The 14877-nt window shown below is 41.6% G+C and overlaps 1 protein-coding gene across 5 annotated transcripts in view; it reads left to right on the top strand.

Moving 5' to 3' along the window:
• Positions 1-13923, top strand: part of cbarpb (CACN subunit beta associated regulatory protein b) — a 17771-nt gene extending 3848 nt beyond the window's left edge. For all 5 annotated transcript variants that reach the window (XM_005920728.3, XM_005920727.3, XM_005920725.3 and 2 more), the window contains 7 exons: positions 3431-3492; positions 4465-4627; positions 5088-5259; positions 5589-5711; positions 6183-6417; positions 6918-7107; positions 8058-13923. In XM_005920728.3, coding sequence (XP_005920790.1) covers positions 3431-3492; positions 4465-4627; positions 5088-5259; positions 5589-5711; positions 6183-6417; positions 6918-7107; positions 8058-9576 — 2464 coding nt within the window. In that variant the 3' untranslated portion in view covers positions 9577-13923. The remainder of the gene's footprint in view (positions 1-3430; positions 3493-4464; positions 4628-5087; positions 5260-5588; positions 5712-6182; positions 6418-6917; positions 7108-8057) is intronic.
• Positions 13924-14877: the final 954 nt, after the last annotated feature.

Here is a 14877-nt window from a genome sequence, read left to right as displayed (position 1 = left end):
TCTATCTATCTATCTATCTATCTATCTATCTATCTATCTATCTATCTATCTATCTATCTATCTATCTATCTATCTATCTATCTATCTATCTAAGAACTAATAACCTTATAAGGCTTGTGATGCCCACACTGTATCTCAGTGCGTTTGATTCACCTGTGGTTATTTTGAGTTTAAATTTTATTATAATATTTTAGGCTGTTGCTGTTGTCACTGTTAGCACCAAGCAACAATACCAAACTCTACATCCTTGAAAATTTCCAAAAACTTGAAATCAACAGAAAAAAGAAAAAAAAGAAAAGAAAAGAAAAAAGATTCAGGTGCACAGGTGTTGTTTTACCGAGCAGCATAAAAGTATTTTGTTCACAGAGACTGCTCTCATGCTTTCATGCAACTGCTATTTCGAGACAAACCAGTTCTTCTATCAAATCTGTATACATGCATAATAGATAAAGCTTATTGCAAATGACGCTAACAGCATCCTGTAATATTATCCAGTTCTTCACTGTGACGTCATTGACAGGCAAAAAGTGAGCCATCAAACAAATAAAAGCATCTTTGTAACACAAAAAAGCTATATTGCAGTAGGTGGTAAGAAAATAAATGTTGCCCTACTGTGACATCTCAGCATGTTAAAGCAGAACAACTCATTATACGATGTCTTCCATTTGAGTGTTGAGACTCCCATGAGGCTGCTATGAGAACACCTTAGTGGAAAGACATTCAATATTCATGCTTATTTATTTGCGTGTTTATTGTACAGCAAGATGGCTGACCCTCGAGACTTTTTGTCCATCTCTACAGCAGCACACATTATCACGTATACTTGAATACATGAGTGCACAGCACCTAGATGCAGATAAACAAAGAGCTCAGAGGCTGAGGCGTGAAAAGCCTGGGAGAGAGCAAAAGGAGAATCGGACAGACCAGTACAAATGATGAGTGTAATAAGATTTCATAGCCGCCATCGGCAGTGATTAATCTTGCGTTTCAAACGAGTGCTGTGTGTGCACCGCTGAGAATATGTACACACAAACTCACGGGCATACCCTGAACGGGAAAGGAGGAGCCACAGAGGAAATGAAAGACAAGGAGAAGCACAGATCTGAGTGGAAAGAAAATTCCCTTAAGTCACTTCACACCCACACAATGCACACCAACATACACCCACCAACATACACACACACACACGCACACATACAACTTGTATCTCTGCACAACTCTGGAACAGCTTTCAGTTTCTTTTTTCTGCCTCATCAACTAGACCCTGTGTATGGGATTTAAGCAGCACTGTGGAGGATTATAAGCTACTAAAAACAAAAATTATAAGCTGTTAAAACAAAAAAGGGCTGCATAAAGATATGCTTATAGAGTAATAGACACTCTATCTGCTAAACAAAATGACCTTTATTGTGCATCTCCTCTGTGTCCTTAAAGATGAGTGTAAGTGTACAATCCAATAAAGCATCATGCTTTATCAGTTCAAGAAGTCCCCTGGCTCTGAAGGTTATCAAGTTACTGGCAATGATTTAGGCCTTCATTGATTACACACCCGAGCAGGCCATTTATATAAAAAGCACAGTGGACTTTCAGTCCTAATAACTTATTCTGATAGTTCTTTGATCGCTGAATTTGTAAGCTGTTCACATGCAAGTGTATTAATAAAGCACAAGAACTCAATGTATAAATGTAACAGTGACTCAAGTGAGAGGCGTGACACTGAAAGAACTTTGCAACAGCAATGATGATGGAGTATAACTTCCAAGGAGAAAAACATTGTTAAAAAACGTATTTTGGGACCAAAAAACGCCATTTTAAGCAGCTTGCATCAGATTTGACTGGAATTGCAGTTTTTCTGTCCTCCACACAAAACCATGCGTACACATCTTCCCACTCCAGCACTGTTATTTATAAAAGAAGTACATATGTATGTTTTTGAAACAGTATCAATCCTTTCATGGAAATGTGTAATATTTCCATGAAAGGGGCACTCTGTCAGTGCGCCCCAGGGCAGCTGTGGCTACAATGTAGCTTGCCATTGCCAGTGTGTGAATGTGTGTGTGAATGAGTGAATGACTGAATGTAGTGTGAAGCGCTTTGGGGTCCTTAGGGACTGAGTAAAGCGCTATACAAATGCAGGCCATTTACCATTTACCATAAGGGAAGCAGAAAAAACCTATTATGCTAAATTCCCACTCAACATTTAAATTCTTGGACTCTTCTAGAGTAGTTCTAAATAGTCCTCATTTGTCTTATAATGTGTCTTGGAGCAGCTTCTTACTTGATCATCTGTCTGAAATTAGCTGCTTTAGCTTCCTCATCCCTTTGAGCTACCTTGTTTCTGATTGGATGACCCTTACAAACAGAGTGTTTCACTTCTGTAGTCACGGCCAGAGCTATGTGCTTTGGTTGACCATATTAAGTATATCTACTCTGACCAATATCACACAGAGCCAAGAAAGAGAAAACTGTCAGAAACAGAGGGGATGGAGCAGCCTGAGAATTTGGTGCACAGGGTTTACTTGCACATGAACAGATGCTTATTGCTTAATATGAGCAGCCATTGTAACAGCATAATTGTGACAAAATGAGGTAAGCCATAATATGTTACATTTAACATACACAGAGCATGCATTTTTAATTTACACCTGTTTAGACACATACCTCTATTTCAACAATTAAAATGTACCATTAACAAATGTTAATGTGAAGAATGCAGTATGTAATAAATTCTGTGAGGTTCTTATTTATTTATTTATTGGAGGGATAAACTGTGCATATTTTAAATAGCTGCTTCTGTAGAAAATTGTTGAGCATAAGGATGAAGGATCTCTGTAGTCTCAGAAAAATTCCTTTTTTTTTCTTTTTGTTAAACTTACTGAGTTGACAACTTGCATTACTTTTCTCCTTTCAGAATTTTGTTCTATTTGTGATAGCAGACCACCTAATATAACACAGGGACTTTTCTCTGAATTTTACATTTGGTGAAAATGTGCTTCTTCTTTGCAGTTGTCTTATTAGCATTCGTCTAATAATCTGCAGTGGAAACAGCGCTTTTACATCACGAATGTTTACAACCTTCCATGGACAAGGACGGAGCGAGGCTTGTGCACACGTGACCATTTATGGTGATGGACTTGTATAAAGGAAGGCCACGCATAAGTGCAGTTTCATAAGTCTGACAAAAAAAATGCAACATTTCTGCTTTCGTGCAAAGACACAGTTTTAAGTGTATCACCACAGACTGCCACGCATGTGGCCCCAGGTGCATTATTTTGACTAAGCTGAAGGTCAGATAGTAACACTGATCATAAGGCCTTGTTCTGTGGTGTCCAGAGTGCCTGGCTGCATCAGCGGGGTCCATCAGATCATCAGACAGACTTCAGGGGTAATCATGTCACTGCATTGATCTGAATGTTTTTGTGTGCCCCAGGGCCAGCAATGACCCTGAGAAAACCAACAACACCTACTTGGAGGAGTCTCAGCCCACCCATGGTAAGAGAAAAAAGGACTAAAAAAAAGGAAGGAGAAATGTGAGGGAGAGCTAGAGAAGGAGACAGGAGAGAAAGAGGCGAGTAAGTGAGTGAGGGAGAAGTAATGGAAATGGGGAAGCTGTGAACTGGAGAGATGGGATGATGGCATGGATATTTTTATCATGTCAGCACAAATGTGTAATGTCTATTCCATTAAAATATTGTGATCTCATCCCAATTAGCTGAAATGGCTGTGCAATTCCAGGAACACATTTTGACATTGTGTTACCAGTGAATGCTATCTGTGTCAAGTGAACAAGATATATTAGAGGCAGCATGTGTTTTGTACCACACTACTTTTGCAGTGCATTTAGTTTTCCAGTATTTGGGGGGCATTTTATAGTTTTATTACACAGTGCAATAGAGGAAACGAGTAGGAAGAGAGGTACCCATGGGGACTTGAATCAGACACGTTTTCTTCAGCGCTGTAATATGCTGTGTATTCATCCTGATGTAATATTAAACACCGCTCGTTACATGAACCCAGCACACGAGTCTATGTAATTCATCCCAGGGAGGACATGAATGCTTTTGCAAAATTTGAAGGCAATCCATTAAAATAACTGCTGAGACACAAAACCACACTGACACATTTCACAGAGGTCTAAAAAACAGGAGATGAAAGTGGGAACTTCCTCTGGGGAGCATGATTCTTACAAAGTTTGGCATCGGCCCATCTTAGGTAGAGAGCAATTTTCAATGAATGAATTAAAGCTGTATCCTGTTAGTCAGATTGGAGTAAAACACACCAAAGTCAGTGGGATTCATAAATGGTATTTCCATATTTCACTTTATACTAGTACAGTTTATTCACTGACTGACAGACCAGCATTACAGCTGAGCTCACACACTTACTTCTATTCTTCTATTGTTCTGTCCTTGTGCTCTTGCTATTTATGTAATTATCATTCTCCTCTTCCTTCATTCTGGGCAGAAATCACCATCAGGGTGGATGAGTCAGACTGCCTGTCCATGGCCAGTTCTCATGACCAAGAAACAGAGCGTTTCCTCTCCACGGGCCCCACAGGCCGTCGCGTCTCCTTCAATGAGGCTGCGCTCTTCGACCACGGCAAGAAAACCCAGGAGAAAGGCCGCAGGTTAGAAAGCCAACACAAACAAAGCAGCCCACATTTGCAAATCCCTGTGTTGTTGAATCGGCATTCACCACTCACTGATGTAGGTTCACGTCAGTGCTTAATTCTTTGTGAGCTCAAAGTATCTAAACCTTTTACTGTGTCCCACATGCGTTTGTTACTTTAGAGTTCAGAATAAAATCAGTCTGCATTATGTATGCTTCGGACACAAAAAGCTCTCACCCTTTGTTATTACTTCACTGCCCTACTTTTCCCTTAAAGCTCCGACTCTAAAATACTAATTTTTCTTTAAGCCTAAATCTAGAAATCACGGTAGTTCTAATGGGTTTGAAGTCAAATATCTCCCCTTGGTCGTTTCCCTCTTATACAAAGATAAGCTTCATGATTCAACACTCATGAAGAATTCATGCAACTCATGTCAGCAATTTACAGTTTTTTAGTAACTCAGCGTTCTTCACCTCAGGTACACTCTGACGGAGGGTGACTTTCATCATCTGAAGAATGCCCGGCTCACAAACCTCCACATACCTCCTCCGGCCCTCAAGATAGTCACCATCCACGAGTGCGACTCTGCGGAGAACACCATCACGATGACAACGCGCCCTGTCGCTAAGTCAGCCCTTTCCATCTTCCAGGTGACAGCCTTGACCTGCCATTCGTACTGATGTAACAATAGTCATTAGTATTCACCAGGGCCAATTAAAACATCTTTTATTTGGGTCAGGTCAAGAAAATGCGGCAACCTAATGAGTCCAAACATAGGGTTCAGGGATCATTTCAACAGACCCAGCATTAATTTTCCATTTAGGTAAAGCTGGGATGACAGCCTAGAAGGAAATCTGTCCTTGAAATTAATTGATATTTGTTATTTTAGCACAAAAAATAAACTTTTCTAAAAGAATGTAAATGCACAGCAGTTATGCATAAGATAACAAAGTCTAGTTTTATTTGTGCTTTCCTGCAGCCAATGCTGTGTCCCTTGCCACAAACAGCGTTGACCAGCCTCAGTGTCAGTCCAAGCTGTGCCCTCCCTGGAGATGCTCTCAACTCTGTGGTGGACAGCACCAAAGAACCAAGCTCCACTTCTGTGAGTAAAATATATCAATATATATTATTTTACATCACCTTGTTAATATGTTTTTGTGCAAAGGCTGGTGTCACACAACATTTTTATTGCTGAGGAGCCACACAGTAAAGATACATGAATCCAAAGGCCTTCTAGATGCTGAGCATGCATATAAATGATTTGTAAGAGGTCGTGCGATGAAAAAAAGTAAACAAGGCATTAGTTTAGAATCTAGGTCAACATGGAGTTTGTGGAATGAATATTTAGTCATTTGTAGAGTGATACATTTTCTTAAGTCAGTCAGTCTTTACACCCATAAGCCAGTCAACAAGTGAGTCATCCACACAGACATTAGAGGGTCACGTAGCCTGAGGGAGGACCAGCAAGAATGATGGCTGATGGGTAAACAAGGAACATCACTGTCAGATAGGATTTTACACAGACTACTACTCTTGGCAGGTTTTCTTTTTGACTATGTTTTTCTCTGCTCAGATTGAAATGATGGGAGTGGGGCCTCGGGGCAGAGGCAGCAGTGTCAGTGTGGGAGAATCAGCAGTGCTGGGGAGCGGTGCCTCTCCTGCTGGTGGCGGTGCAGGCCAGAGGCCCGTGCTGCAGTTCCTTACTAAACTGCGGCGCCATGCTAGTCTAGAGGGGGCCAGTCCCTACTTCAAGATCAAGAAATGGAAGCTGGACAGCAGCCAGAGAGCATCGAGTCTGGACACCAGAGGTAATGGATGGTATCTCTGTGATATTCTTTTTGAGAAAAATCAGTACCAGTGCAGCAAGGAAGTACAAATAGTTCTTCCTGGTTCTGGACTTTTATTTTTTTGGTTTATTTGTGTGTGAAGTATTTGTGCCAGCTTTCTCTCTTGGTAAACATACAATGGTTAAGCAGCAGGCTTTAGCAACCAACTGTGAGCTGCCTTTTGACTGAGGTGGAGATGTACACACAAGCATAATAGACAGATGGCTCAGTGACGCAAAGATTGGTTGTTCCAAATCAATTTGAACCCCTGAGTAAATCCTCCACACCGATCCTCCTTATTCTATATACACACTTGTCTGCACGCGCCTCTTCTGTCATACCAAGTGACCTAAAAAAAAACATAACATCACAAAATCTTCTCCGCAGTTAATAGAAGCTTTCTGCTGAATTAAATGTTACTTCACTCCTGCTGTCATACACCTATAACTCACAGCTCTTTCTTCATGTGTGATGCGAGCCAGGCTCTCCAAAGAGGAGACAGTTCCAGCGCCAGCGGGCCGCCAGTGAGAGCATGGACCAGGATGACAACGATGCACATCATATAGACCTCATCCAATACATTGCCCGCACCCATGACGTCACCTATCGCCCTAGCCAGCCCACCACATGCCTCCTCTCGCCTCCTTCGACACCACCCCCCTCCCTCGGCAGGTATCTTTAATTCCCTTGCCATTCATCCCGTCCACTGCTTTGCTGCCTTGCACTCATTTCTTTATTTCAGCAAGAAAACCTGTGCTAACTACTTGTAGTAATTTACAACTCAAAGTCCTAATTCTCCACCACAGTGCGTTAACACAAAAGTTCCTAAACTAAATAAAACTGTAACTTATCATCTTGTCTTTTTTTAGACTAATTGTTTTTCTATGATCCTTAATTAGATGATATCAGACAATGCAGAGTTAAGTGTGAATACTCTGTAACCAAAGTCTGATCTGTCTTTTCAAACAATGCCATCAGTTTGAGCCACATGGAGAGGATTCCTTGCGGAGAATTGGGACATGGGGTTTATAACAGGCACACGAAACCATTTCATTGCTGACTTGATGATGTAATGATGTTTTCAAAAGTACGATTATAATATAAGTTTGCTATTATAGCAGTGCAGGTTTTTTTAGGGTTTTATGTTACGCAACAAAAACTGCTAATGCTCATACATATTTTCTTACATAACTATTTATTTTCTTACACTGAATATGAAACAAATCAATGTTTTTGGTGTACATTTGTTTTATTGCTGAAAATAAAATCCATTTCTGTGAACAAAGAAATGCAATGATTCTTATGCTCATTTCCTCAGGTCATGTTATGCTCCGTGCATTACGTTTATTAAAATTCCCTGACCTAAGATGAAAGCACCTTTCCAGAGTTTAAGCAGTTTCAGCTGTTCAGCTAAGATCACTTTAGAGACATGCAGCTGCAACCATTGCAAGTCATGATAATCATTCTGTGCTCTGTGAACACAACCATGTCTCAGATTAACATCCTATTTAGGTAAATGCTCACTGACACTTGTGTTGCATGTCTCTTTGTTTCTCTTCTTCCTCGTCTCTTTATTTCTTTTCATTTTATCTCATCTCTCCATCCCTGTGTGGATACTGCAGGGTAGAGGTAGAGGTGATGGTGGAGCCCAGCTGCAGCCATGGAGGACCAGGGGTGATTGGCCTGTCCCCTGATCCCCAAGAGGAAGCGCTGTCCTTGGCTAGAAGGGAAAGTGCAAACCAATCCGACCCCATTGATCCCCAGGATTCCCAGTCACTTTACAGAGACATCTGGACATTACGTGCAACTCTCGAACAGTACGCAGCCTCTGACCAGAGCAGCAACAATGACAGGAACTCAGTCTGCAGTGATGCTGACAGTGTGTGTTCACTTGGTGGACGAACAGACACAGAAAGAGGTCTCCCCAGCTACCCATCCCAGGATTTAGGGGATGAGGGAGAGTGTGGGGAGGATGACAAGGACTTCTTTGTCTATATGGATGAGAAGATGGAGGTGAAGGAGTCAAAAAAGAAGAAACAGAAAAGCACAGACTCAGAGCGAGGGAGCAATGATGGAGAAACGGGGACTCGTAAATTACTGCAGATGGACAGCGGCTACGCGTCGATAGAGGCTCCGTCTCGAGGTCCGGAAGATCTGCGACTGTTTGGGAGCAGCAGCATCACCAGCAGCCCCAAAGACAGAACAGCCCACGAGAAAAGGCATCATTTCACCAATGCAGGGCGAACTGGCACGATAGGTGAGAGTTTTGAATCTCATCTCTTCGAGGAGGAGCCTGAAGATGAGTTGTTGTTGGGTGCCAGTGGAGGAGTTTCCACCGAAACAGGTGCTGGTTCACTGGGGTGGTTTCCATATGGTCATGTGCTCTCTCCTCGAGAAGCTGCACAGCTTCCACCTCAGCATTTAACCCTGCACCGCCGAGACTACAGCATAGATGAGAAGACAGATGCGCTCTTCCATGAGTTTCTCCGCCATGACCCTCAGTTTGATCAGCAGGAGTCCCCACTAAGAAAGCACCGGTCCCGAATCCACCTACGCAAGCAGTGGCAGCGCCACAAGCAGTGGAGCGATCCTGGTGTCAGACACTTCCAGTCCTCCTTTGAGAGACAGCGGACGCCTCTACGGAGGGGTGACAGTGTAAACTATCCCCTGGACACAAGCTACCACAGTACGCTGCCCCGCATCGTCAGTGCTCCTGACGAGGAGACGAGCGATGGGACCAGCAGCACACCTGAAACTCCAAAGGTAGAGCTCACAACATCTGAGGATGGAGAAAAGGTGCAGGGCGCCCCTGTCAGAGATACTGAGGACCACACAACCTCTTCCCCTTCGCGTCTTCATCCCTCCATTTCAGAGAAAGACGGAGGACTGACTGAGCTGCCTGACCCTCAGGATGACAGCAGACAGTCTAGCCACCCCTCTGAACCCCCAGATGAGCGTTCACGTCAGCTGCTCGACTCGTCGGGATACGGTCCACAAACCATCACAGCAGAGCTAACAGACAAACTGAGTGCTAACCTGGATGAGAGGTTGTACACGGGCCTTCGCAGGACCAAGGACACGGCTACAGAGTGTGTGACCGTGACAGCCACACACGCTTCTCCGGACCACAGCCCAGTGTAGCAGGGCTCCAATCGTCCTCCTCATCAACCTCCTGTCTGCTAATACACTCATTTCTTTCTGTTTGGTTTGTCTTGCTTCAGTTTCAATTAAACACCAATTCCCAGATAACCGTAGATACAGCTGATCCACCAGAAATGTATCCACTCTCTCCCTGCAAGTGTCAGCATTACAAAGCTGTTGAGTCTTCCCATTTTACAGCTCACTAACATCAACATATCAAAAATCATACAATTTTAGAAATAACTGCTTCCTCATTAAGTGTTTCTTTGTGTGTGTATTCTCTTTATGCCTCTTTTGCTGTCTTTCTGTCTCTGCTCTCCAGTAAAAGTAAATCAAGCTGAGAGCTGCTATGGCCTCTGTACTCCTTGATCCACTGTGAAACCAGGTGCTATTAGACAAGTAGAAGGCTAGTGAAGTGGACAAAACAGTTACCTACCAGTGCTGTGAGAGTAAATACTGTAGTAAAAACATAGTTGTGAATTCAAAGATTGCTTAGAACTATATGAATCATAAATTATCTTGATGTGGCCTATTGCAGGGCAACACAGACCCTTTAAAAAAGTTAAATTAGTTTAGTAGGCTTAGTTCCTTTAAAAAGATTGACCCAAATAAGGAAGACGCTACGCTACATGGAGTTATTCAGAGTGGTTGTTTAGATCAGTGGTGTCCAGCCTGTTGGTTGACCAGATGACAGAAAAGGTCAAATTGAGGACATCCTCTATCACCAACTGTGTGATTGAAAATGCTTCTCGGCTTTGTGACACATTTCTTGTTTACTTGTAACTTTTTGTTTAATGAGCAGTAATCTATTTTTGTATGTCTAGCTTGCTTAGATGACAGCGAAAACTGACAGTGCGGCAGGTTTAAAAATGAGACGTCCTGCCTGCCAACAGGAAGAACTATCAGACTAGACAAGATCCAGCACTCTGGTGCAATGATTCTTCATCAGTCAAAGATCCATCAGCTATGACTTTTATTACTTTGGGCATCACTGCACTAAGAATGAGAACAGAGCCAGAGTTGTGTTTAAAGCCATGATAAGAGAAATTACATAAAAGCTATTAGATATGAAGCTACAACTGAATTAATCAGGCAGGCATGTTCTCTCATGCTTACAAAACAAGCTTTATTTGTCAACATATGACATTCTAATTTCTGTCCCCCCATCTCCTCTAATTTTCTTGAGAAAGTTGACAGTGCAGCAGATTCCTCCCTCGGGGGTTTTATGGCTTCCTGAAAGGTTATAAAACTATCAGAACAAAGTGTCTGTGTTTAAGTCGACTTTTTCTCTCTCTTATTTTGCTTTTTTTTGCAATAAAAAACAAGCTGTAGTTGTGTCTAAATTAAACAAAAAAAAACCATCATCAGATTAAGCTTTTTAGGCAGAGAATTCAATGCAGAATATGCATAAAAGGAAACACTGTAGATGATGGTGTTGAATATTAATCGTACAAGGAAACGGGGAGTCCTCCTCGCGTCCCCCGTCTCCCTTTACTCCCTTCTTTGAGGTTGGTGCCATGCAGGCAGTTGAAAGGACTGAAGGGAAATATCCGAGCAGACAACATTATCCTCCTCTGTTTGTTTGGGTGGATGATGATGATGATGCTCCTTTACAGTCTGCCCAAATTAGATCTTTCTCCTCTGTGTGACAGGAGTCTCCTAAGTGGACTCTGAGGCACAGGCTGAGTTTCCTATTACAAGAACAGTGACTGAGAATAAAGGAGATGAACTCAAATAAAGAATAGGGAGCCTAGTGTTTTTTTAATTGCTCTTGTCTTCCCCCCACCCAACCACCCACCCTACACACACACACACACACACACACACACACACACACACACACACACACACACACACACACTGAACAATTATGTCACAATTAAAAACCACAATCCCCTGGAGCAATTTTGTGCCATCAATTATTGTTCTTCCTATGTTGGTGCTAGTTAGTAGGAAGGGAAGAAAATATCAACAAATCCCCCTTTCAGTTAGGAGGGAAATGACACCTCCATGCTGATAATTATTCATCCCATCCTGACAGTTAATCTTAAAGAGGAAAACCGCTATGTTTTCCACAAAACGCCCCCCAAAAAGCCAAAATGTCTCAAACGTGAGTCAGTTTGAGACAACAGCAGCCACAAAAGAAAACGGCCATAAGGATTGAACTGAAATCAGTGCATCTGTACAAATATTACAGTTTGCTGTGTATACAAGCACAATATCACAATATCTAGACTGTATCAATATCCTTTATTAGGTTTAGGCAGATATTATATAACTGGGGACACTGTGGTAAATGGTGTTTGTATACTAACCAGTAGCCTGACAAATGCGTTGATGCATAGCAATGTTTTGGTCTGCATGAGTTCAAATTTTAGTGCAAATCTTCATGTTTTCTCAGACTAATGGTACCGATCCAGTCCATATTTAATGCTCAGTTGTTTAATGCAGAAGTCAAAACACTGGTGTGACTAGAGATTTTGTATTTTATGGGATTTAAGAGTCATTCTAGGATGCTGTAAACAACGAGATTTTGTGGAATTTATCTCTTTGAAAGTAGAAGTATTTCTGTATTTCTTGCTTGTTAGTAAACTGCTTATTTTCTCAAAGGAAAAAAGAAAAGATACATTTTCTCAACAACTTTGCTTTTGATGATCCGAATCTATTGAGCCTTGAGGGACCAAATAATTTTTAAAAAGTGTTATTTTAGGCTTGTTTTCCAATCTGTGAATAAATGAATGAAGCAAAATTGGTTATAGCGTGCCTCATTTCTAGGGAATGGTTGTTAATCAAGGCATGGGAAAGGATTGCAGATAAGGTTCCCTCTCATGAATCTCATTTCATGTTTTTTTCCCTGTTGCTTAGGCTCATATTGATTTCTTGCCTCTTCTTATCACTTCCTCCAAATAATTGGGGAGTAAAGCCAAATCCTCTCTGTGATCTACAAAGGGAACTTTTCAAATGGCTGCCTTCCTCTTCACACCTTATAATCTGTCCTTCTGGTATACAACGTAGACTGGAAAAGGATCAGTAAAATACAAAAAAAAATCTGTCCCACTGCTTGGTGGTTGGGTGGAAGACACAAAAGTTGATCACAACTCAACACGTAGCCCACACAGCATGTTAGAAACATACTGACGGTACAGAATAACAAAGTTGAGAGATCGCAAAAGTTGATCTGTTACTGATATGTCCATTCAAACCCTAAATGTCTACCTCATGGTGCAACAAAAGGAATGAGCAGAGTAGAGCTGCTTCCACACATGATTTCCAAACAGTGGAGAGGATCACTTCTGAATATTTTCAAGAGGTAGTTTCATTGATATGCATGATGACCGGTGGAAATATTCTGTGCAGACCATGTTGGAAGCAGGACAGATGAAAAACAATGGGGCTACTAACTGCAATATTCTCACACTGGCCTGATCGGACATTAGTTAGATTATGGACCAGGAAACTGGCAGGTTAAAGGCCATTTCGTGTCCAATGCTTCTAAATTGCACCTTTGTGTTTACAAGTGCTGCTCTATTAAGTAAGTTCAGGCCAGAAGTGCATCTGTGATTCATCCACAACAGCACAGTAGAAGAATTCTCAAAAAAATAATCTAATAACTGTTGAGATGTTTCAGTCATGCTCACCAGATGACCTTTCATGGACTGACGCCGCAAAAACAAAATAGTGCCATAATATTTTAATATTATAGTTTTGTTTTTTTCTGTTGCAATCTTAATTAAAACCACATGACAACTAACCATTGCAAGTACTGCTGGAGGAAAAGCGTGGCTCTGTATACATTTTTGAGGTTGGGGTTAACTTTAAGGAAACCTCCGGTGAACTTATAAGACTGGGAAGTGATGAAAAAAAGAGCGATCCAGATTAATGCAAAGTCTGTCTCATCCTGTACAAGCTGGTCAGAGCAGAAGTCACAAATTATCTTGTCAAAGTTTGAGATTCCGCCAACCCACCAATCAAACCGTGTATCACAGTCAAAGTAAAGCAAACTGCAGAGTGTTGCTGGCTGAGGTGGAGGAAACTGCAGGGAGAAGAGCAAACAGGCTCCCAGTTCCCTGCTTCAGTAGGCATGCATCTTAAGAGGCATGAAGAAATAACAAGTCAGGGGCTATATGAGTGCAGACAGTCATATTCTCATGATTAAAATGTTCTACAAGTACTGCAGTAGATATAATGCTATCACTTTAAATAAACACAGAAGAAAATAACCAGTCAAAGCAATAATAAACTGAGAACCAGTGTGACTGTAGTCTGTGTTTTCCTCCCTTAAGCAAGATTGTTTCATGTCATTTGTCCTCGTGGAAAAAGACAATTTTCATAATGTACTGTCCTTAGTCAAGTAACTGTCAGTGTGTTGATTTAATACACATCACTTTGTGCTTTATAGTGACAGACAGCAGGGAGAAAAGCACAGACTATAAAAAGTGACATTCATTCACTAAAAAGTGGGAGGTGAATGTGAAGCTTTGGGGAGTCTGACATTAATCTGCTCTGAAAGAGGGAGACAGCTTTGGTCTCTGACTGCCACTCCTCTGTGCTTTTTTCACTCTTTTGCATCATCCTAAAGCTTACCACCACGGTCCCCCTTATATTTGAGCCATTCACTGAGCCAGACATCTCGGGGTTTCCTTCCGTAGGTGTAGACACTTCATCTTCGATGCAGTGTGGCTAATCCAATGAAACATCCTTTGAGGTTGTTCAAATGGAGTATCCATCTCCAAATTTATGCCAAGTCACCAGCCACCAAAGGAAAAAAACAAACAATTATGCATTTGTAGTGTCTTCACGTACTAAATGGTTGTTTCACATTTTGCAGAATGAACAAAATTTATAATCAGCTAGGCAAAGTGGGACAAACTAATCGAGAAGTTCAGTGTTAGCTCTTTGACTTTGAAATGCACTACTATGTCATTTACTCTACACTCTACTTTTTACTTTGCCAATCACATAGTAGCAACTCAGTGCATTTAGGCATGTAGACATGGTCAAGACGACCTCCTGAAGCTCAAACCAAGCAGAATGGTGAAAAGAAGTGATCGGCAGTTCTCTGGGCAAAAAAGCCTTGTGATCAGAAAAGAATGGACAGACTGCTTCAAACCACTCATTACAACCAAGGTTTGCAAAAGAGCATCTCTGAAAGACCAGCACACAGAAAGCAGAAGAAGAACACACTGGGTGCCACTACATATAGGAAACTGAGACTACAATTTGCGTGACCTCATCAAAGTTGGACAATAGGAGATTGGGAAAACATTAGCTGGGCCCCTTAGTACCAACTGAGTGTTGTTT

The sequence above is a fragment of the Haplochromis burtoni genome, unplaced genomic scaffold, assembly GCF_018398535.1.
Source record: "Haplochromis burtoni strain Fernald_Lab_line unplaced genomic scaffold, NCSU_Asbu1 Contig_42, whole genome shotgun sequence".
Taxonomy (NCBI): Eukaryota; Metazoa; Chordata; class Actinopteri; order Cichliformes; family Cichlidae; genus Haplochromis; species Haplochromis burtoni.
The sequence above is the reverse complement of the archived record's forward strand: the minus strand, read 5'-3'. Positions and strand labels throughout refer to the sequence as shown.